The 22,532-nt window shown below is 39.2% G+C and overlaps 1 protein-coding gene across 1 annotated transcript; it reads left to right on the top strand.

Annotated features, from left to right (window-relative positions):
• The first annotated feature begins 420 nt into the window (after positions 1-420).
• On the top strand, positions 421-22,179 carry LRRC40 (leucine rich repeat containing 40). The gene is made up of 15 exons (XM_081324653.1): positions 421-938; positions 4,289-4,470; positions 5,271-5,344; positions 6,320-6,449; positions 7,892-8,015; positions 11,357-11,499; positions 12,411-12,583; positions 12,806-12,896; positions 12,990-13,035; positions 13,630-13,741; positions 15,509-15,616; positions 16,546-16,656; positions 18,242-18,319; positions 19,111-19,296; positions 20,468-22,179. The coding sequence occupies exons 1-15, from the start codon at positions 779-781 to the stop codon at positions 20,595-20,597; spliced, it is 1,848 nt and encodes a 615-aa protein (XP_081180779.1). The 5' UTR covers positions 421-778; the 3' UTR covers positions 20,598-22,179.
• The last annotated feature ends 353 nt before the right edge of the window (positions 22,180-22,532 follow it).

The following is a 22,532-nucleotide window of genomic DNA, read 5'->3' as shown; positions in this document are numbered from 1 at the left end:
AGATTTTTTTGGCAACAATATGTAGTTTGCCATTGCCTCCTGGATTGGCTTTTTTAAAAAAACCTTCCCTATCTACTATAGTCCTGAGAAGTCATATTATTTTTCCACCAATGCACAACATAGTCTGATCCTGCTTAGTCTCTCCCCACATCAACTACTGCTAAAAGTGCTGCCATTGCTTTGTAACATACAACTGTAGAACTGGGTTTATTGTTGTAAACCCAGTCATCTTGTTTGCAGACCAAATATAAAAAGTCTATTTGGATGCAGCATGCTATGTAATATAGTACACACATTAACCTGGGATTCTGCTTTAGTAATTGTGTGAGTCCAACCAGATACTTGCAATGATGAGCTGATTAGCATACATAGTGTGGTAAGAAATCTTAATCTTAACTGTTTGGACAGACCTGGAACCAGGGCCTTGATCCTGGCTCAGCCTTAACCTACCTCACAGCAAAAGCACAATCGTGAATCTCAAGGAGACGCCCCATTCGGGAGAGAGGAAAAGCGGACGCCTAGTTTCATTTCGCAGAGGCGGCGTTTCCTTGAGAGTCACTAACTGGGATCCTTCCCCATTCACTCCCCAACTTTTAAAGCAAAAAATCGCGGTCTCGATTCAGAAAACCGCCTCTCGGCTCTTCTCACGCCTCCTCCCAAAGGCGGAGGTAGTGGGAGCAGCCCGGTCTGTCTTTTTTTTTGCGCGGAAAGGCCGGCTAGTCGCGTTTCCCGCCCCCTCCTTGGAATTCAGGCGGGAGAAGAGCTGAGGGCGCCCAAGATGTCTGGCGCGCGGAGACAGGGCGCGGGCCGCTCCCTGGCGGGCTTCAGGCGGGCCGCTGGGCAGGATGAGGCCGACGCGGCCGCCGTCCCCCAGGGCTTGCTTCGGGCGGCTAGGAAAAGCGGCCAATTAAACCTGTCCGGCCGAGACTTGACCGAAGGTGAGCAAGGCCAAGTCTCTCCTATCCTAAAGAGCGAAGGTAGATTTAGCCTACGCCTCCCTAGAGAGGGACGGCCTGCGCTTCGTTCCCAAGCCGGAAGGGCGGGGATTCAGCACCCCAACCTGTGTGTGTGTGTGTGTGTGTGTGTGTGTGTGTGTGTGTGTGAGACGAAGAGGGCTTTTTCTACTCGTCTCGTCGGCTCGTTTTACACGCGGGGTGGGGTGGGGTGGGGTAGGTGGAATGCATAATTCATACCCTCTTTTGTGTGACCAGGTTGTTTTTTCCCCCCCACACGCAGAAGGAAAAACCGTTTGCACGTGTTGCATTTATGTTATTTTCTTGACTTGCTGTGGTTCCTCTGGGTTTTGCGTGTTTCCCGTTGTTCCGGGAACCAAAAAACAAAAGCCGGTGTTCGTTAACGTGAATATAAAGCTCCCCCTGCCAACTCTTGAGCCAGCTGCTGGAGCAATGGAAAGGCTGAGGGCGTTAAGTGATTTCTTGGGTTTATCTTCCTGGCCTTACGAAGCAGTTTTAGAGGGCATGTGCTCGCGATTCGGCCTCTCATCCCCCTCCACCACAGAAGCAGCTTACATTCGTATGTCTCATTTACACTGATGCAGACTTGGCTGAGATTGGCCCAGCTTCAAGGTTCAATTTTGGTTACCGTCAGCATATTCCCCATCTCCTTTAGCCAAAGGGCACTGTCCTCTCTAGTCTGGGCCGAAGGAGGATACAGCTAGTCCTCGACTTGACAACCACAATTTTCCGCCCAAAATTTCCATTGCTAAGCAAGGTACCGTAGTAGTTTTGCCCCATTTTTACGGCCTGCCTTGCCACAGTTGTAACACCACTCACTGCAATTCTTAATTTAGTGACACGGCTGTTAAGTGAATCTGGCTTCCCCATTGACTTTGCTTGTCAAAAGGTCGCACTGCCGTTGACATCAATATATGCCAGTTGCCGAGTATCTGAATTTTGATCATGTGACCATGGGGATGCTGCAACGGTTGTAAGTGTGAAAAACAGTCATAAGTCACTTTTTCACTTGCCACTGTAACTTTGGTCACTAAACAAATGGTTGTAAGATGAAGACTACCTGTATGGACACTTAGATTCTACAGTCTGCATAATGCTAACCACGCTCCATGGGATACTTCTGTGTATTGCCTTCCACAGTCACTTGTTGCTGACACCGCCTTTGTCTTGCATTACATTGATAGAGATATTTGGGAACTGAACTGGGATGATATTCACAAGAATTGTGAGAGTTATTTTTTTATTTCAGTAAGCATGACCAATAAATGGTAAGTTGATCAATAAATCTGTATGCAAAAATAGGTTACCTGGTAGGTTGATGAAAGACAGATTTGAGGTGCCATATTAGTGCCATCACACTAATCTGCCCCATTGATTTGTGTACTGGACTATATTTTGCCTTGTTCCAGACTTGTAAATCCCTGTTTAGAAATACAGTTGCAAGAAAAAGTATGTGAACCCTTTGGGATTACGTGGAGTTTTGCATGAATTGGCCATAAAATGCACTCTAAACGTCATGTAAGTCACAACAATAGAAAAACACAGTCTGCTTAAAATAATACTACACAAACATTAGCTGTTGTCATGTTTTAATTGAACATAAGATGGAAACATTCACAGTGCAGGGTGGAAAAAGTATGTGAACCTTTGGACTTAATAACTGGTTGACCCTCCTTTGGCAGCAATAACCTCAACCAAACGTTTCCTGTAGTTGCAGATCAGACCTGCACAACGATCTGGAGTAATTTTGGACCACTCCTCTTCACAAAACTGTTTCAGTGTAGCAATATTCTTGGGATGTCTGGTGTGAATCGCTCTCTTAAGGTCATGCCACAGCATTTCAATCGAGTTGAGGTCAGGACTCTGACTGGGCCACTCCAGAAGGCGTATTCTGTTCTGTTCAAGCCATTGTTTTGTTGAATTACTTGTATGCTTTGGGTCATTGTCCTGTTGCATCACCGATCCTCTGCGGAGCTTCAGTTGGCGGACAGATGGTCGTACGTTTTCCTGCAAAATGTCCTGATAAACTCTGGAATTCATTTTCCCATCAATGACAACAATCCGTCCAGGCCCTGAGGCACCAAAGCAGCCCCAAACCATGATGCTCCCTCCGCCATGTTTTACAGTGGGGATGAGGTTTTGATGTTGGTGTGCTGTGCCTTTTTTTCCCCACACATAGTGTTGTGAGTTTTTCCCAAACAACTCAATTTTGGTTTCATCTGTCCACAGTATATTTTGCCAGTAGTGTTGTGGAACATCCAGGTGCTCTTTTGCAAACTTCAAACGTGCTGCAATATTTTTTTTGGACAGCAATGGCTTCCTCCGTGGTGTCCTCCCATGTACTCCATTCTTGTTTAATGTTTTCCTTATTGTAGATGTGTCAACAAAAATGTTAGCATGTGCCAGAGATTTCTGTAGGTCTTTAGCTGACACTCTAGGATTCTTCTTTACCTCATTAAGCATTATGCGCTGTGCTCTTGCAGTCATTTTTACAGGACGACCTCTCACTAGGGAGAGTAGCAACAGTGCTAAACTTTCTCCATTTGTAGACAGTCTGTCTTACCGTGGACACATGAACATCAAGGCTTTTGGAGATACTTTTGTAACCCTTTCCAGCTTCATGCAAGTCAACAATTCTTGATCGTAGGTCTTCTGAGAGCTCTTTTCTGCGAGGCATGGTTCACATCAGACAGTGCTTCTTGAGACCAGTAAACCCAAAACAGGTGTGTGTTTTTAAAGGGCAGGACAGCTGTCAGCAACACATCCAATATCATCACACTGATTGGAGTCAAGGTTGGCTCACTCCTGGCTCCAATTAGCTCTTGGAGAAGTCATTAGGCTAGGGGTTCACATACTTTTTCCACCTTGCACTGTGAATGTTTACATGTTATGTTCAATTAAAACATGACAACAGCTAATGTTTGTTTAGTATTATTTTAAGCAGACTGTGTTTTTCTATTGTTGTGACTTACATGACGTTTAGAGCGCATTTTATGGCCAATTCATGCAAAACTCCACGTAATCCCAAAGGGTTCACATACTTTTTCTTGCAACTGTAGGCTGAGTGGAAAATTGTCGTTGAAGAGTAAACTGCCACTTAGACAAGTTGACAGGTAGCTAAAGCCTGCAGTGAAATACTACATCTTTTAAAATTTAAGAAAATGTGTAATTCTTTTCAGAAATAAGCCTGTATCCAAAATCCACTAATTTATTCCAAAATCAGTATTCACTTTAGAAGAGTAGTACCAATAGTGGAAGATGAATGTTACTAAATGTTTTTTTTTCATATGGATATATCCTATTTTTATATGCAGTACCTCTACATGTATGGCGAATAAATTTGGATACTCCAGAAGAGGCCCACCAAAATGTCTCTTTCAATGCTGCTGAACGCTGGTGGGAGCAAACTGATCTCAACAAACTGATTTTATCTTCTAACAAACTGCAGTGTCTTTCTGATGATGTCAAACTCTTACCTGCCCTCACTGTGCTTGATGTGAGTAAAATAATGGATGAATGACTGCTACCTTGCATTGATTACTTTTGGGGGAAAACATCTTCTGGTCTGTAAACTAACAGTTTTGTTGAATGATGTATTTTTGAGGAGCATATAAAAATCTCTCTATTGATTCCCCCCTTCCTCCCTCTCTTGCACACATTCATACTCTTCTCTATAGAATAAAGGGTAGAGAGCTTTTCTTGAACAGAGTAATCCCAGTTCAAACCCTTGTCCAATTTGTTACCTAATCTTAAATCACTTATTTTATTCACAGAATGTTGTGAAGTTAGAATGAATGTTGGCTTCTGACTGAGGAATCCTTAGCCTGTTGCCTTGTGTAATACAGTTGTCTTCCCCCCCCTCTCATATTGACAAACCTTTGATATCTGAAATAAAAATGTTCCTGTATTTTAAAACTGTTAAATACAAGTTGAGGAATTCTTGGAAAAGGCTTTGCATCGTATTTCCATTGCGTTTTTTTTTACTGTATCTCAAACAAGTAAGCAAGAACTTTATTGTAATAGCCTTAAGTCAAAACACGCAAACCATCCCTATGAAAACTCTTCTCAGTGTGAAGATTGTTTTTCTTCTTTACCTTTCATTCTTCTTCTTTCTCCTCTTCCCGCACCCATCATTTGTCTTCATGATGAAGTGGCAAAAATAAAAAGCACAAATTATGTAGTTTAGTGCAGATTTCATTACTGTCGTTTTCATAGTCTACCTTTTGGCACATTTGAGCATTTAATACACCATATTTCAGCAAAAGAGATGCTATAACAATTTCTTACTACTTTTAGGTGCATGATAATCAACTCATGTCTCTCCCTTCTGCTGTAGGATCACTAGAAAATCTTCAGAAACTTAATGTGAGGTAAACACATTATATAAATGAAATCATAATATTCATGAAATAGAGTCTTTTGAAATATAGGTCTTAATAGCTATATTCAAAAGTATTTGCAAGCCATAGTGTTTTTTTTTCTATGGACGGGATGTTTTAAATTATAAAGGTATATTTGGGAAGACAAATGGGTTAAATTTATTTTGTATAGAAAAATCTGGTTTATCAGTTCAAATCGGTCATATGTTTTGTTCTGCATAAAGCAAATCTTTTAAGCTCAGAGCTATGGCTTCCTCAAGCATCTCAGCTTCTGGTAGTCACAAGAACAAAATAGAGCCTTGGTGGTGCAGTGGGCTAATGCCTCCTTAAGTAACACCAGCTGCCTGCAATTAGTGCAGGTTCGCATCCCACCAGGCTCAAGGTTGACTCAGCCTTCCATCCTTCCGGGGTAGGTAAAATGAGGACCCAGATTGTTGGGGGCAATAAGCTGACTTTGTAATAATGCCGCTTGGGGGGGGGGCAAAAGCCCCAATAAGCAGGCATATACATAGAATGAAGGCTATTGCTAAGCACATTGGTTTGTGCTTTAGATTGTAAGCCGCCCTGAGTCTTCGGAGAAGGGCGGGATATAAATGGGATTAAAATAAAATAAATAAATAAAATAAATAAGAAAGAAGTGCCTTTTTTACCTTTCCAGTTTAGCCACAGCCCTGGAATTTCCTGATTTCCATTCTAGTACTAACCTTACTAGCAGACTAGTACTAGCATTCAGGATACCTAATATCCTGTATGTACAGTATCTCTTCCCCTTCTTTGTACCATCCGTTCCAGCATGGTAAGGAATGTTGACTGACAGGCAAGAGAGAAGAGAAGCCTCTTCTGCTCTCTGGAATCCAATCCTTCCGGAGATCTGATTGGCCTGTTGGCCTTCCATAAGCAGACAGTTTAGCAGACAGACCAATCGTATACAAATGCAGCCTTTCACAATTCCTATTTTATCAATAGCCATAATAAACTGAAAAATATACCAGAAGAACTCACTCAGCTAAAACACTTGAGGAGTCTGCTTCTGCAGCACAATGAATTGCATCACTTGCCTGATGAATTTGGACAGCTTGTCAGCTTGGAAGAGTTGGTAAGTAGAAGCTTATGGCTTGCTTTATGGCTTTCTGTTTTTTTGGTTGTGGTTGCTACTGTACACTAAGTACAGTACATTTCTTGGTTTTGAAGTAGGCGACCCCCAAGTACAGGCAGTCCTTGACTTACAACCATTCATTTAGTGACTGTTCATAGTTACAGTGGCACTGAAAAAAAATGACTTATGACTGCTGTTCACGCTAACGATCGTTGCAGCATCCCCATGGTCACATGATCACAATTTGAATGCCTGGAAACTGGCATGTATTTGTGACGGTTGCAGTGTTGCAGAGTCTTGCGATTTACCTTTTGCGATCTTTTGCAAAGTCAGTGAGGAAGCCAGATTCATTTCACAACCATGTTACCTAACTTAACTGCAGTGATTCACTTAACAATCGTGGCAAGAAAGGTCCTAAAATGGGGTAAAATTCACTTAACTGTCTCATTTAGCGGCACAAACTTTGGGCTCAATTATGGCTGTAAGTCGAGGACTACTTGTAAAAGGAGAAAAAAGAGCAGTCGGTTTCATTTCTGTTTCCCAAAATTTCCCTAAGAATGAGATAACCCCTGTAATAGTGCAAGACAAAGCAGTGGAAGTTGCAAGATGAAGGGGCAAAAATCCCCATCCTTTTTCTCCTGGGCTGCATAGATGTTTATATTATTATGGCTGGTTGCACAGTCAGCCAGATGTTTAAGCTGGGTTTGGCCTTTGGCATTTTTTATCTATCTATCAAGTCCTTCCCAAAGACCTGGGATAGGCATTTGTTCTGGTTTCATCATGTTATATCATTGTCATAAATGCAAGCTGTTCCAAGTAAGGCTGCCTTTTTGCAATTGACTGATGGTGTTTTGTCTATTATTATTATTATGGTTCATCACACAATCAGCCAGATGTTTGGAAGGGATTTGCATTTTTATCCACTTACAGAATTTTTCCTCAAGGACCTAGGATTGCAAATGATCTTGTTTGATGGTGTTAAAGGTATTGTTGTAGAACATAAACTTATTATTATCCGTTGGCTCTTGGTCATTGTAAATGGAAGAATCAGCTACACAATGTTATTGGGGAATTGGGGTGGATACATCCATTTCCCTTTTTGTCTTGAGAACAAAGAAGGAATACGGCTTTAGTGGAGGAGGTTCAACATCAAATTCCTCTGCAGTGATAATCTTCACATGATGTACCTTCTCCAGCATTGAGTTTCAGCTAGATACACTATCTAGTAGCTCAGAGAAGGTTTGCAAACATATTCTCCAGTCATGCTCACTAAACACAGAAAGGGTGGAAATGAAATGAAAGGAACCAATTTGCTTCTGCTTTGAGGTTGGAACTCAAAAGTGGAAGGTAGAATTATGCTAATCAATTTATTTTCAGCTAACCCAGATCCAGGTTTCTTAAATAGGCTAATAAATATGGTTTGCTTTCCTTTCTTTCTTTAGGATATCTCTAATAACCACATCTCTGGTATCCCTACAAGTTTTGCTTTCCTTATAAACTTGGTGCGTCTCAATTTAGCTTCTAATCAGTTAAGGAATCTACCCACAGAAATCAGTGCAATGAAAAGTAAGGGACTATTGAGTTATACTTTAATTATTGCTTTATTTTTATTATCTAATTTTCCTTTTCTGAAAGAGGTTATTCTGAAACATTGTCAGCAATATTTTTTCTTTTAAGGAATTTTGTTTTTATGTAAGTGGAATTCTAATTTTAAATAAACTATTAGACTAAATCTATCTGCCTCCAGTAGCTGTGAATGCTCCAACACTGGAAGTTTTTAACAAGAGACTGGACAGCCATTTGTCTGAAATGGGTTTCCTGCCTGAGCAGGGGGTTGGACTAGATGACCTCCAAGATTCCTTCCAACTTTATTATTATTGTTGTTGTTATTGTCGTCTAGGCAGGCGAGCAAAGTGTACTTCTGTCTAGTTATTAGCAGGACTCTGCATGCATACTAGCTCTGAATGTAGAAATTATTTACCATAAACTCTACTGCACATTTTCTTACTACAGGGAGTGCAGACTTATTAGGCAAGTTGTATTTTTGAGGATTAATTTTATTATTGAACAACAACCATGTTCTCAATGAACCCAAAAAACTCATTAATATCAAAGCTGAATATTTTTGGAAGTAGTTTTTAGTTTGTTTTTAGTTATAGCTATTTTAGGGGGATATCTGTGTGTGCAGGTGACTATTACTGTGCATAATTATTAGGCAACTTAACAAAAAACAAATATATACCCATTTCAATTATTTATTTTTACCAGTGAAACCAATATAACATCTCAACATTCACAAATATACATTTCTGTCATTCAAAAACATAACAAAAACAAATCAGTGACCAATATAGCCACCTTTCTTTGCAAGGACACTCAAAAGCCTGCCATCCATGGATTCTGTCAGTGTTTTGATCTGTTCACCATCAACATTGCGTGCAGCAGCAACCACAGCCTCCCAGACACTGTTCAGAGAGGTGTACTGTTTTCCCTCCTTGTAAATCTCACATTTGATGATGGACCACAGGTTCTCAATGGGGTTCAGATCAGGTGAACAAGGAGGCCATGTCATTAGATTTCCTTCTTTTATACCCTTTCTTGCCAGCCACGCTGTGGAGTACTTGGACGCGTGTGATGGAGCATTGTCCTGCATGAAAATCATGTTTTTCTTGAAGGATGCAGACTTCTTCCTGTACCACTGCTTGAAGAAGGTGTCTTCCAGAAACTGGCAGTAGGACTGGGAGTTGAGCTTGACTCCATCCTCAACCCGAAAAGGCCCCACAAGCTCATCTTTGATGATACCAGCCCAAACCAGTACTCCACCTCCACCTTGCTGGCGTCTGAGTCGGACTGGAGCTCTCTGCCCTTTACCAATCCAGCCACGGGCCCATCCATCTGGCCCATCAAGACTCACTCTCATTTCATCAGTCCATAAAACCTTAGAAAAATCAGTCTTGAGATATTTCTTGGCCCAGTCTTGACGTTTCAGCTTGTGTGTCTTGTTCAGTGGTGGTCGTCTTTCAGCCTTTCTTACCTTGGCCATGTCTCTGAGTATTGCACACCTTGTGCTTTTGGGCACTCCAGTGATGTTGCAGCTCTGAAATATGGCCAAACTGGTGGCAAGTGGCATCTTGGCAGCTGCACGCTTGACTTTTCTCAGTTCATGGGCAGTTATTTTGCCCCTTGGTTTCTCCACACGCTTCTTGCGACCCTGTTGACTATTTTGAATGAAACGCTTGATTGTTCGATGATCACGCTTCAGAAGCTTTGCAATTTTAAGAGTGCTGCATCCCTCTGCAAGATATCTCACTATTTTTGACTTTTCTGAGCCTGTCAAGTCCTTCTTTTGACCCATTTTGCCAAAGGAAAGGAAGTTGCCTAATAATTATGCACACCTGATACAGGGTGTTGATGTCATTAGACCACACCCCTTCTCATTACAGAGATGCACATCACCTAATATGCTTACTTGGTAGTAGGCTTTCGAGCCTATACAGCTTGGAGTAAGACAACATGCATAAAGAGGATGATGTGGTCAAAATACTCATTTGCCTAATAATTCTGCACTCCCTGTAGTTTAAATACTGTAGAGAAATGGAAGTAGTATGTTTTTTCAAATTCTCGCTAACATTTTTTTAATGGATTGCCTTTGTTTTTATTCTGAAATAGCGTTTATGATTTTTCTACACTGCATTGGGATTGTATAACAGTATATGGGAATGATCTTGAGGGACAAAGGGAAGAGATGCTGCTGAGGGAACAACCAGAAAGAGGAGCCCCAAAGTGCTTAGTGGTCAGAGAAAGAAATTTAGATATGACCTGCTCTAATTGATCAGGCTGTTAAAATTGATAGCAGGAGATTAGTATGATTAAACTTGCAGGATTCTGTTAATGTAACCTTCCAATAAAGTAAAATTAGCTTATCTGTTTGTGTTTCCTGTTTGGTTTACCTGGATGGCTGACAAATTGTTTGCTTTTAAGAACAGCTTCAGAATAGCTACAAAGAAAAGCTTGAGTTTTAAAAAGTGTTCTGAGTCCTGCTTACACAACATTTCATTGCAACTTATGAAAATCATTTGTAACAACGTGTTGTTGACTATAACTATGTAAATGGAAATACGTTATGCTTACAGGTAGTCCTTACTGACCACAATTTCCATCATGTGACTGGATCTGACTTGTGGTATCAGTTCTGACTGTGGTCAGGAAATAAATCAGCCATGGTAGTTAGGCACACATCACATTACCATGACTTGTGCTCTCCTGCACCTTCCCCTTTCACTTGGCTGGTCAGGAGCTGGGTGTGCAGGTCACAAATGGAGATCATCTGACTGTTGGAATCTCTGACTGTCATAACTTCACACTGGTTGCCAAGTGCCAGGATCATTATCATGTGAATGGAGATGTTGCAGCAGCCACAAGAGCAATGGCTGGTCATAAACCTCCCTTTTCTGCAATTTTGTAACTTTGAACGTTTGCTGAATGAGCATTCGGTAAATGAGGACTACCCACATACATAGATGAAATATTTTTAATATTTTTTTATAGATGCTGATATAAATCACGCTGATTCCCAACAGTATTTCTATAACCTTGCATTTTCCACTCTTACTGAAGAAGCCATGCCATACATATACTTGAGAATTTCTTCTCATTGATCTTTGTTAAATTAAACATTGATACACTTTCTAGAGGTAGCATATTGAAAACCTGTATGGTTGTGATCTTTAATAAGGTATCATAGAATATGCTAAATATCTTTATTGTCATTGTGTATCTCACAACAAAATTAAGTGTTGTCCACAGTGCACACTACACACAAGTAAGAACCACAAGTTCTTATTTTGGTACTGATGATTTTGGTACTGATGATGCAACTTATTTCTCCATTTGCTTTGTTCCTCTAGGTTTAAAACAGCTTGATTGCACTAAGAACTTCCTGGAAACTATACCACCTGAACTGGGCAGTATGGTTTCATTAGAACAACTTTATCTAAGGAGAAATAAGTTGTGCTACCTGCCAGATTTTCATTCATGTACATATTTAAAGGTAGGATTTGTTTTCGTTAGCAGATAATTGAGATGTGAATTGAATCCAGAAGTTTTTATCAAAATGAAAATATCCGTGTCACAATATCACTACTGAAGGTCCAACTCTTCTATACCTACATGCAATACTGAGATAAACATTTTGCTGTTTGCCCTCTTCAGACATCCACAGCAGACAGTGGTGATATAAAATCTCACAGTTCAAGACTGTAATAAATGCTATCACGTTTGCTTAACCTATAGAAAGATTGGAGGAGAGGTCATTTACTAAGTTGGTGAAAAAGAAAGAAATTGTGACTGAGTTGGCACTATCTTCCCTCTTTTCAATGTACTTGACAATTCAACATACAGTAAATTATGGAATAAACTGCTGGCCATTATTTCAGTTCAAGAAGCACATTTCTATTTTGTACGGTGTATATACCTCAGAGGGTAAACGAAAGGAATATACTTATTCATTAGTTGAAGAGGAAGAAGCTAACCTTAATTGTTATTATCACTATTGAAATTGCATTTTAACTGAATTTTTCTTTGATAACAACAGGATTAGAAACTGTCTATATAATAATGCACGTAATGTTTTCAGTTAGCATGTTTTCAGGAAATGAATACATTTACAAGTTGTAACTACAACATATTTTCTAAATATGGATATAATTTTTTCTTAAATGAGATTCTCAGAATTGTAATTATATTTGTGGAGGAACAGGTGTGATTTAGTTCACAATATATGTATTTAATGCTTGTAATATTACAATACAATATCACATTTAAGGAACTCTGAATTCAAATAATACATAATTGCTTTTAAATTTATAAAATTACAAAAAAATTATTGGCATATTCTGTTTCTTAGATTACTTTATCTTAATACGGTAGCTATAAGGACAATATTTCTTTCTTTTTTCCTAGGAATTGCATGTTGGTGAAAATCAGATTAAAGTATTAAGAGCTGAACAACTGAAGTATCTGAATTCCTTGTGTGTGTTGGAACTAAGGGATAATAATCTGAAATCATTGCCTGATGAAATTACTCTGCTACAGGGATTAGAACGACTAGACTTATCCAACAATGATATTAGCAAGTAGGGAAGCATATTTATTGTTATTACTTATGGAGGGAGAAACATTATATGTTAACTGAGTTCAAAATCACACTTTGCCTTAAGAAAGAGTGTTATTCATGAAACTGTAGAAATAAGAGTCTTTTCTAATAATGTTGAAAATAACGAATGATAGAAATAATTATACTGCGGTTACTTGCTTTGATGGATATAATCTCTGAAATAACCCCTTTATGTTGTCAGTCTTCCTTGTAAACTAGGAAACCTTTCTCAGTTGAAATTCTTAGCGCTGGAAGGAAATCCTTTAAGAGCAATCCGAAGGGATATTCTACAAGTAAGTATACATAACACACATACCACATTACTTATTTCTGATCCTTTAGAATTATAATATAAACTACCTCTGCTTTTAATTCTTTCATTTTAGAAAGGAACACAAGAAATGCTGAAATACCTTAGAAGCAAAATAAAAGGTAAATAATTTATTTATAAGTCAAAAATTATAGTTGAGACTTTGGAATATCTGTTGGATTCTCATTTGTTGAGAAATGTTTTAGTAATTTTAACAGAAACGTGCATTTTTATTTTGGAAAATATAAGTGCCAAGTAAACATGCAGCCTTCCTGGATGGTGGAGCAAAATATGGTGAACGTTACTTTACTGATCACTTATTGAAATATCCTTTTATTAGCAGAACTGGGTCAATAGTTTTGAAGATTTTTCAGAGAATAATTCCAAATATTTTCCAAGGATACTATATTTAGAACAGACCTAAATTTGAGAGGGAGGAATTAAGCCTGGTGTGAAACAATTACTTTGGTGATGGACAATCTCAAAAGTGAGAACAAATGTATTCACTCTACATTTGGTTCTGTCTACAACAACTATTCAATGCTAGGAATTTTCCCGTCCATTTAACTGAACAAGTTTAATTTTTGAATGCACATATATAGCATACATCTTAAATGAAAAATACTTAAGGTTGAATATTTTAATAGACTAAGTCTATTGGTAGAATTTGAAATAATCTTAATAGATTTTATGTGAACTTACATTTTTTTTTGTAGATGATGAAATAATTAACCCAAATGGAGAATTTCCTGTGACAGCAATGACTTTGCCAAGTCAATCCAAAATTAATATGCATGCTATTACTGCCCTGAAGACATTAGATTATAGGTAGGAATATTTTAATTTTATAAGAACCAGATTTTTCTATCATTCCCTGCCTTTGGAATGAATGTCTTTTCACCTAAAACCGAAAATTTGAAATTCTTTAAAACAGATTTTTATTTTAACTTTTAATTGTTAGTTTAATATTTGTATTAATTGTGTTAGGTTTCTTTTTACTATAACCAACCTTAAGAAAATGTTAGTCAGAAGTATAAAAGCACAATAAAAATAAACCAATTTATGAAAGTATTCAGCTTCAGGATGGATGTGTACCCAAATCTTCTTGAACTATAACATTGTTTGAACTTCTTTAGAACTATCTATGAATTCAACCATTTTGGTTTATTGAATATAACCCATGGAGTCAAACATTAAAAAAACATGGGTTTTCAAAAATTCTGGCTTGAGATGAATGTGTAAGCCCAATCAGTGGCCCTAAGAAGTTACTTATATCAGCAAATTTCTTATTTATACTTGAATGACATACAGCAATTCATTTTTTGTTACATGAATTGCATTTTCTATTTAAATTATTGTTACTGAGGTCAAGAGCTTTGTCAAGCAGACATCATTGCAGTGTTAGTTGTGATATAGCTACTTGCAGTTTTGTAGGTTAGTGTCAGCCGTCCCATTCATCACATTCAACAAAAGAACCTCCTGGCTCTTTAGAGTTACCAAGAGTTTAGCTTTTACTGAAGGGATGCAGTGGCTCAGTGGGTTAGGACGCTGAGCTTGTCGATCAGAAGGTTGGCAGTTTGGCGGGTCAAATCCCGAGTGTCGCGTAACAGTGAGTGCCTGTTACTCGTCCCAGCTTCTGCCAACCTAGCAGTTCGAAAGCACGTAAAAATGCAAGTAGAAAAATAGGGACCACTACGGTGGGAAGGTAACAGCGTTCCGTGCGCCTTTGGCGTCTAGTCATGCGCCTTTGGCGTCTAGTCATGCATGACCACGGAGACGTCCTCGGACAAGCGCTGGCTCTTCGGCTTTGAAACGGAGATGAGCACCGCCCCCTAGAGTTGGAAATGACTAGCACGCATGTGCGGGGGAACCTTTACCTTTACTGAAAGATCCATCTAGGCACAGCAGAATCAAAGTCAGTTCTGGGAAATCCCATTTCCCCCTTCCAAGCCACCTACAGTTCATAGTTCACCAATGTAGTTCTTTTGTTTTGGGGAAAAAACTTTCTGTGCTGCTCAAACAACTTTCATAACTTGACCTTGTTGGAATAACGTCTCGCTGGCAACAGAAGGCTCTCTTGCATTCCATAGCTTCCCCCCTCCCCCAAGAATTCACCAACCTTCCACCCATCACAGTTTGGCAAAATTGCGAGCGAAAGCAGGAGCAGGCAGTCATGGAGTCGAGTCAGGTTTTGATAGTACAGTAAAACCTTATTTTAATATACCAATTGTGGGTAGGGTCTGTTACTGAAGAAAGTTGAACTGGAAAGCGAGATAACGTAGAGATTTATATCATTTGTGCACGGGGTTATGAAGTTGCTACCCAAATTAGATGGATCAAGGCAGAATTTTGGTCTCTCGCCTGCAAAGTCTATTGTATCCTGGTCTGGCACAATAAGATTTTATTGTATAAATAAAATCCACAACAGAAGATATTGATAGGGAAGTTTTTTAAAAGGAATGATTTATCATTAATGTATGACATGTTGAACTTTTAATGTGTTTTTATAACATTCCAAGGAAAGAATGTCTAGAGTAAACAAGACCGATCGTCTTTATCCTCTCAAACAAGATAACTTTTTAAAATTCTGTATAGTGAGAAACAGGCCGCTGTAATACCGGATGAAGTTCTGAATGCAGTTGGGGACAATCCAGTCAGTAATGTAAACTTCAGTAAGAATAATCTATCTGAAATTCCAGCCAGGTACTGAGTTTTTATAGTTTTTCATATTGCTCTTTCTTACTGTAAAGAAAATTTACAATAATGACCCTAATTGGGACCAGAATTTCCATCACCAAGCGATGCAGTTGTTAGGCGAAACCTTGCATGACCACGCACTCCTCTTAGCGATGGCAGTTCTATAATCCCAGTTGTGAATGTTAGGTGAGAGCCATATCATCATAAAGCAAGGACCTCAGGCTTCTGCTTTTTCCCTGCAGTGCTCACCTCCAACTACAAATCCCCCCACCTGCCTTTCTCCCCCTCCCCATCTCTGCCCTTTTGGCCGCCTCATACTATGCTGCCCTGTGTTTTGCCACCCATGCCATCCAGTGTTCCCTTGGTCCTATTGCCCTGCTCTCCATTGCCCCTGCCTTCCCAGCTACGCTCCACTACACCCTGTAGCTCTATTTTCCCGCCCTACACTCCCCCTGCCACCCTAGGCTCCTCCCCCACCACTCTGCACTTCATCCCTCCTGTCCACATTATCCTATGCTTTAGCTGCACTTCCATTGCCCCAGCACCCTGTGCTCTGCCATCCCGCCGCTCCCACTGCTTTGTGCTATATATACATTGTACCCCCACCACCCTGCACTTTCATCACGCTTAATGCCTGGTCTCTATAGCTTTCTGTCTCACTATGGGATGAAATGTAAGCTTTCAGATTTTTGTTTTTTTGTTTCCTAGTATTTCTTAGGAATTGCCCATGTCCTATTCTCAAATAGGGTACGTTTATTTTACTTCGGATGGCATTACATTTTAACTATGAAATATAGGCCAGTTTTTTTAAAAAAAAACCTTTAAAAGTTTAAATGCATTGTCAGTATTTTTTTTAAAACCACTCCAAATAATGCAGAACCTAACGACATCAATTAAATTGCTTGCTTATTTATTTATTTTTACAATTTCTCTAGGATTCTGGAACTAAAAGAATCTGTGAGCGATATCAATTTTAGTTTCAATAAGCTGTCTTCTGTTTCACTGGAGCTCTGCATGCTTCACAGGCTGACACATTTGGATCTCAGGTAAGCGTTTCCTGAAAAATTTCAAGGGTGTATTTGAATTATAACTGTCTGCGGTTTTGTTTCCTCCCCAAATGGAAAAATTATTGAAAGGTTTATCTAAGAACTCAATTCAGAAGTGTCAGAGTAGGATAAAACCAATTCAAATGAGTCACATAGGGTCCTGAAAATGTACCTTTCTCTCAAAATTGCCAGTGTTATCAGGCAGGAATGTTTCAAAGGCTCAGCTTCATTTACTTCAGTGACAGAATTGTGGTCTTGGGATCCCTGATAAAGTACTCTGGTTGCATGAAAATTACTATAAATAGAAGCCCCCTTCAGAGGCTCCCTCTTAACATTTGGGCAAGAGTTATTTGATTCTTACGAATCTGATTAATGTTGATTCAGATATGGTTGAAGTCCAAGATTATATGAGAACCAGCATATTGCAATATATCAGGCTTGGGATTAGGAGCGGGGAATTGGCTGTAGTTCACCTTCAGCCATGGAATCGTACTGGTTGATTTTGGGCCAACTGCATTCTCTTCTATTACATAGGATTGGAAAAAATAAATTTTGTACTATGTTTAGATACAAGCACATGCCAAATAAACATACTAATGCTGATGGCAATAATTTCCTCAACATCAAGAGGAAAAACGGCCAGGGGTGGCAAACTTGCAATGTCACGTGATGTGTCACGACTTTTTTTGCCATTGCTGGCAATGGGGTGGGTGCAGTTTCGCTATGATGCATCCAGCCCGCGGGCTGGCAGTTTGACAACCCTGAACTAGGCCATACTTTGCATAATTTGAAACCCACTTGTTTATATCTATTCCCCTGGCCATGTAGAGTAGATACAAGTAGAAAGAACAACTCTTTGGAATTAGGCTAGTGTTTCTTAACCCTGGCAACTTGATGTATGGATTTTAACTTCCAGACATTTGCTAGTTGGGGAATTCTGGGAGTTGATTTCCCCAAATCTTCAAGTTGCCATGGTTGAAAAAAACTGAATTAGCCTATCTAGAGTAATTCTCAGTCTTACTAACTGGAGGTTCCTAACAGGTTTTGAGAACAGCAGTTCTGTTGTCTGACCCCAGAACTACCTTGTTTTCAAACTCAGGTATATTTATTTATGTTTGAAGGGAAACATCATTTTATGTATATTTTACATTACATAAAAAGTAAAGGTAAAGGTTCCCCCGCACATGCGTGCTAGTCATTTCCAATTCTAGAGGCCGGTGCTCATCTCCATTTCAAAGCCGAAGAGCCAGCGCTTGTCCGAGGACGTCTCCGTGGTCATGTGGCCGGCATGACTAGACGCCAAAGGCGCACGGAACGCTGTTACCTTCCCACCATAGTGGTCCCTATTTTTCTACTTGCATTTTTATGTGCTTTCGAACTGCTAGGTTAGCAGAAGCTGGGACGAGTAACAGGCACTCACTCTGCTACGTGGCACTCGGGATTCGACCCGCCAAACTGCCGACCTTCTGATCGACAAGCTCAGTGTCCTAACCCACTCAGCCACCGCATCCCTTTTACTTTACATAGTTCAATTTAAATATTGACATACAGTAAAAAGTAATTGCTTTTCTGTTTGACAATTTAGAAATAACATTTTGACATCTCTGCCAGATGAAATGGAAACACTGGCAAAACTACGGATAATAAATCTTGCCTTTAACAGGTGAGTGCTCTTACAGTCTCCTTTTCATTGTGTGCTATTATGTGGTGCTGCTATTTGTATTTTGGAAAGCATTGTGCATGTCTGTCACCCAACAAGTCTAATGTACAAACAGAATCAAAGCAGGAAACTTTAAGGAGATTTCATATTTGAAAAAAGCCATCTTCTGACAGTGGAAATGCCTGTCCCATACAGTAGATGTCAAAACGTTATGTTCCCTTTCTCACTATTTTGCAATAATTTTAAGATAGCTTCACATAAAAATTGCTTGGCTAGGGACATTTATAGAGTAGTTAGCGTGCAATCAGTTTGTCATTCAAAAATGAATTATACATGAAAACATTTGTTAAAGTAACATCATCTGTAAAGCACCTCTCTGTAAAAATTATCCTGGGGTAAGATGAGCGGCCAATAAATTTGATAAAATATGATGGGAAGGATCCAACCAGTGCCAATTGGTTTTTCAGGATACAAAATTCTGTTTTTAAATGACTTTATCATCTGAAATCACAGTTGGATTTTAACCATTAAAAATAATTCTGTTTTTTATTCCTTATAATTAAGACTTTTATAAATTGCGTGTGTTTAGAGTGTTCTATATAGTAACCTCATCATCACTCATCATGTCTTTTCAATAAGGTGTCGAAAGACTAATTTGCCATGTTGGCTCTGTGTGATCACAAGAATTTAACAGTGTATCGTTGGTTCTGTTTCCACAGATTTTTTTTCCTTTGGTATAATCAAATTATTTCAACTTACCTATTTACTAATGAAGTGTGCATGAATTTTTACAGATTTAAAATATTTCCAAATGTCCTCTATCACATCCTGACCCTTGAAGCCATCCTTCTTGGAAATAATCAAATTGGATCCCTAGATCCTCAGCAGTTAAAGAAGATGGAAAAGCTCAGTACTCTAGATCTTCAAAACAATGATCTGTTACAGATTCCACCAGAACTTGGGAATTGTGACAATCTCAGGTGACCACATGAGCTTTGAATATTTTTAAACAGCGTATTTATTTTACCAAAATACTGTGCAGAAGCATTACAAACATTTATTGGGGCTTTTGCAGGGGGTTCACTGCTACATTGATGTCTGTTGAACTGATTTGGTTTTACTTTTGAAAGTATGTATTATTTAGTGGATATGGAGTGTCAGAGAATATTCTGTTCCTTAGGATAGTTTGCATCATTTTCAGTTAGAGATCTGCTTTACCATGTGCTCCTATTTTTACTTACTATTTTGTTCAATTTGTTCAAATAAGTTCAATTGTTCCAATTTTGTAGTGTGTTAAGCTTATGGATTGTCTTCAGGGGCAGCCCCATGTAGAGTGCATTACAACAATCCATGTGGAAGTGACCAGGACATGAGTGATAGAGTAGAGCCTCTGATCCAGAAGATTTATGTCCTATCAACCTAAGTAAATTCTTGAATACCATAAATGCCAAGTTCAATTTAATACAAACCTCAGAATTAATTTGTTGGAAAGACCACGTCTAAATAAATAGAATTCTTCTTTCCCCTGTGGGGAGTGAAGAGGGCAGTGCAAACTCAGTCATCTGACGATTCCAAGTGATGGCTATGCAGTTAATTAGCTAAAGTAGAGCAGTTCAGCTTTAAATCAAATAAACTGATAATTAGAATACTAATAAGCCCCAAAGAAGGTTAAACTGATGCTTTTGATGTGTGGACCTTGTTTCAAGAATTTAGACTGGATCAGGGCTTTAACGTAGTAGGTTTCTCTTGCAAAGTTGCATCTAAAAGCAAAGCTTGCAAGAAAATCAGTCCATCAAAATATGAAGCTGACTTCAGGTCTGCCTTTGAGATAGAAAATAGACCTTAAAGAGAGATGCTGAGAGGACATGATTTCAAGGGTAAGCCTGTAGAGGAGAGACAGACATTTTAATGTGGCAAAATATTACTGAAAGGTAAATAGATTATATATACAATATCGCTGTTGAACGTTTAATCTAACAAAATCCTCATGCGACTTCGGAAGCATTTTGAAGATGTTGATTCAGCTTTCTGCAGTTTGAATGAGAGGCGTCTCCATGGATTTCCCCCCTCTCCCTCTGCATTTTTCTGTATTCTTATAAACTCGGCATCCGAATGAACAGCAGCTCTAATTAGTTTCTGTCTTTCTCTTAGAGTACTTTTGCTGGAAGGTAACCCTTTCCGAACTCCCCGAGCAGCTATTCTGGCTAAGGGGACAGCTGCTGTGCTTGAGTATCTGAGAAGCAGGATTCCTACTTCATCTGTTGCTGCTGATGTGAAGTAAAAAGTGTGCAACGTCTTGACTTTCTGAAGAACGAAGATCATGGCGTTTGTGTTGTTATGACAAACATAACTTGAAAATGCATATGCTAGGAAGTTGCTTATAGGGTTCTCAAAGATTTTAGTCTACTGCAGGCTGTCCTTGGGGCCGTACTTGTATGGCGTATATTTGGTTGAGTGATACGTGACTCTACCCCACAAAAGCAAATGGTTGCTTGTAGCCTTCTCCCCACTCAGTATATATATTTGGTATGAACATGTTGTAATTTTATATCTGGTACTTCTCAGCCATTTAGAATTCTGTTTGTTTATATGTTTTAAGGGCACCAAAAATGTGTTTGCTAGTCATGTACACAATATTAAGGCTTTGATCCGAAGGCTGTTAGAGAAGAAGTGTAAGCTAAAGATTTGCTTACCATTGGTATTTTGATACATGAATGTAATATGTATTTTAAAATCAGATTCAATTTCACAAACAGCATTTATACCTGTTTACAAATGCAAAGAATATTTATGGAACAAAAGTATCCTCAACTTTGGGACTGGTAGGTCCTCATGGTTTTTGTGACTTTCGTAGGCATCATTGCAGATATTAGCTTTGTAGAAAGTAAACTGGTGAGGTTCCTTTCATATTTTCCTTCACATATATCCCATTGTAAATACCCTCTACCTTCCTTGTATTCTGTCCTCTCATATGTTTGTTTCTTAATTGGAATGATACACATGATACACTTATTTTATTTTGGTGTTCTGTTTGACTTGCTTTCAGATTATTTTATTCTGATACAAAGTCTCTTATCTGAGTGAGAATTTCTGACAAATTCTAGTCCTGAAATATTAAGTAAACATTCAGTTAATTGATGAGTACTGTGTGACGACTAAAGTTTTAATTCCTTGTATAATACTATCTGTTCAACGATATATGGAATTCTTTTATTTGTTGGATGCTGGTGAATACTGAGGATAATTGCGAAAGCTACAGTCATAATTGAATCAAGCTTAAGAGACAGCTGGTTCTAGTTTGGGTGAGCAACTATGGCCACTTTACAACCTGTGGATTTCAGTTCCCAAAATTCCTGAGCCAGGAGCCAGGAGTCCACAGGTCAGAAAGGGGCCATAATTGCCCAACCCAGTCTATCTTCCACCCACCCAACCTCACCACTGCCCAGCCCAGTCAGCTGTTCCAGTAAGGGGTGATTTCTCCAGAATCTCGATATTAGATGCTGACCGTTGATACACTAAATGACAACCTATTTTAGAGAAAGAAAATGTGCTGATTGGAGGTAAAGAGGTGCCGTGTCATCTTCTAGATGTTTTCTTTTGTCAGTATAATACAGTAAAATATTTCGGGTTTTCTAAATATGCTGGGAGGAATTCTTATGGATCAAAGAGGTGCTTCTGAGCATTAGTTGTAATCCCCAACAAGTATGCTTAAGTGCTCCTGTGTGAAGCAGTAGATACTGAGTTTTTTAGCAGCTAGGAAGATAAGGATAGCATAAAGGCTACACTAGTGCATTAAACTCTGTGTGTGTGTGTGTGTGTGTGTGAGAGAGAGAGAGAGAGAGAGAGAGAGAGAGAGAGAGAGAGAGAGAGAGAGACAGACAGACTACACACCCACTCAGCTTTGTCAGAAGCTTTCCACCCTATATGAACTTTAGCTACAGCAGGATCATCAACCTTCAAAATTAAAAAAATCCCAGGACAGCAAATGTTCTCTCTATGGTGGCAGCTGCTGGGAAAGTAACCTTTAAGCTGCACTTTTATGTTCCAAACTCTGCTTCACATCAGGGATCTTCAAACTTGGCCCTTTTATGACTTGTGTACTTCAACTCCCAGAATTTCTCAGCCAGGAACGCTGGCTGAGGAATTCTGGAAGTAGAAGTACACAAGTCATAAAAGGGCCAAGTTTGAAGACCCCCGCTTCAGATAAACTTGGGAG

This window comes from Vipera berus (genome assembly GCF_964194415.1).
Source record: "Vipera berus genome assembly, chromosome: 3".
Classification (NCBI taxonomy): Eukaryota; Metazoa; Chordata; class Lepidosauria; order Squamata; family Viperidae; genus Vipera; species Vipera berus.
The sequence above is the reverse complement of the archived record's forward strand: the minus strand, read 5'-3'. Positions and strand labels throughout refer to the sequence as shown.

Bases quoted from the DNA above. Each gene is read 5' to 3' on its own strand.
- LRRC40 (XM_081324653.1), top strand. From the start codon at position 779: ATGTCTGGCGCGCGGAGACAGGGCGCGGGCCGCTCCCTGGCGGGCTTC. The intron at 8,016-11,356 runs GTAAGGGACTAT...TTGTTCCTCTAG, and splicing joins AGAAATCAGTGCAATGAAAA to GTTTAAAACAGCTTGATTGC. The intron at 15,617-16,545 runs GTACTGAGTTTT...CAATTTCTCTAG, and splicing joins CTATCTGAAATTCCAGCCAG to GATTCTGGAACTAAAAGAAT.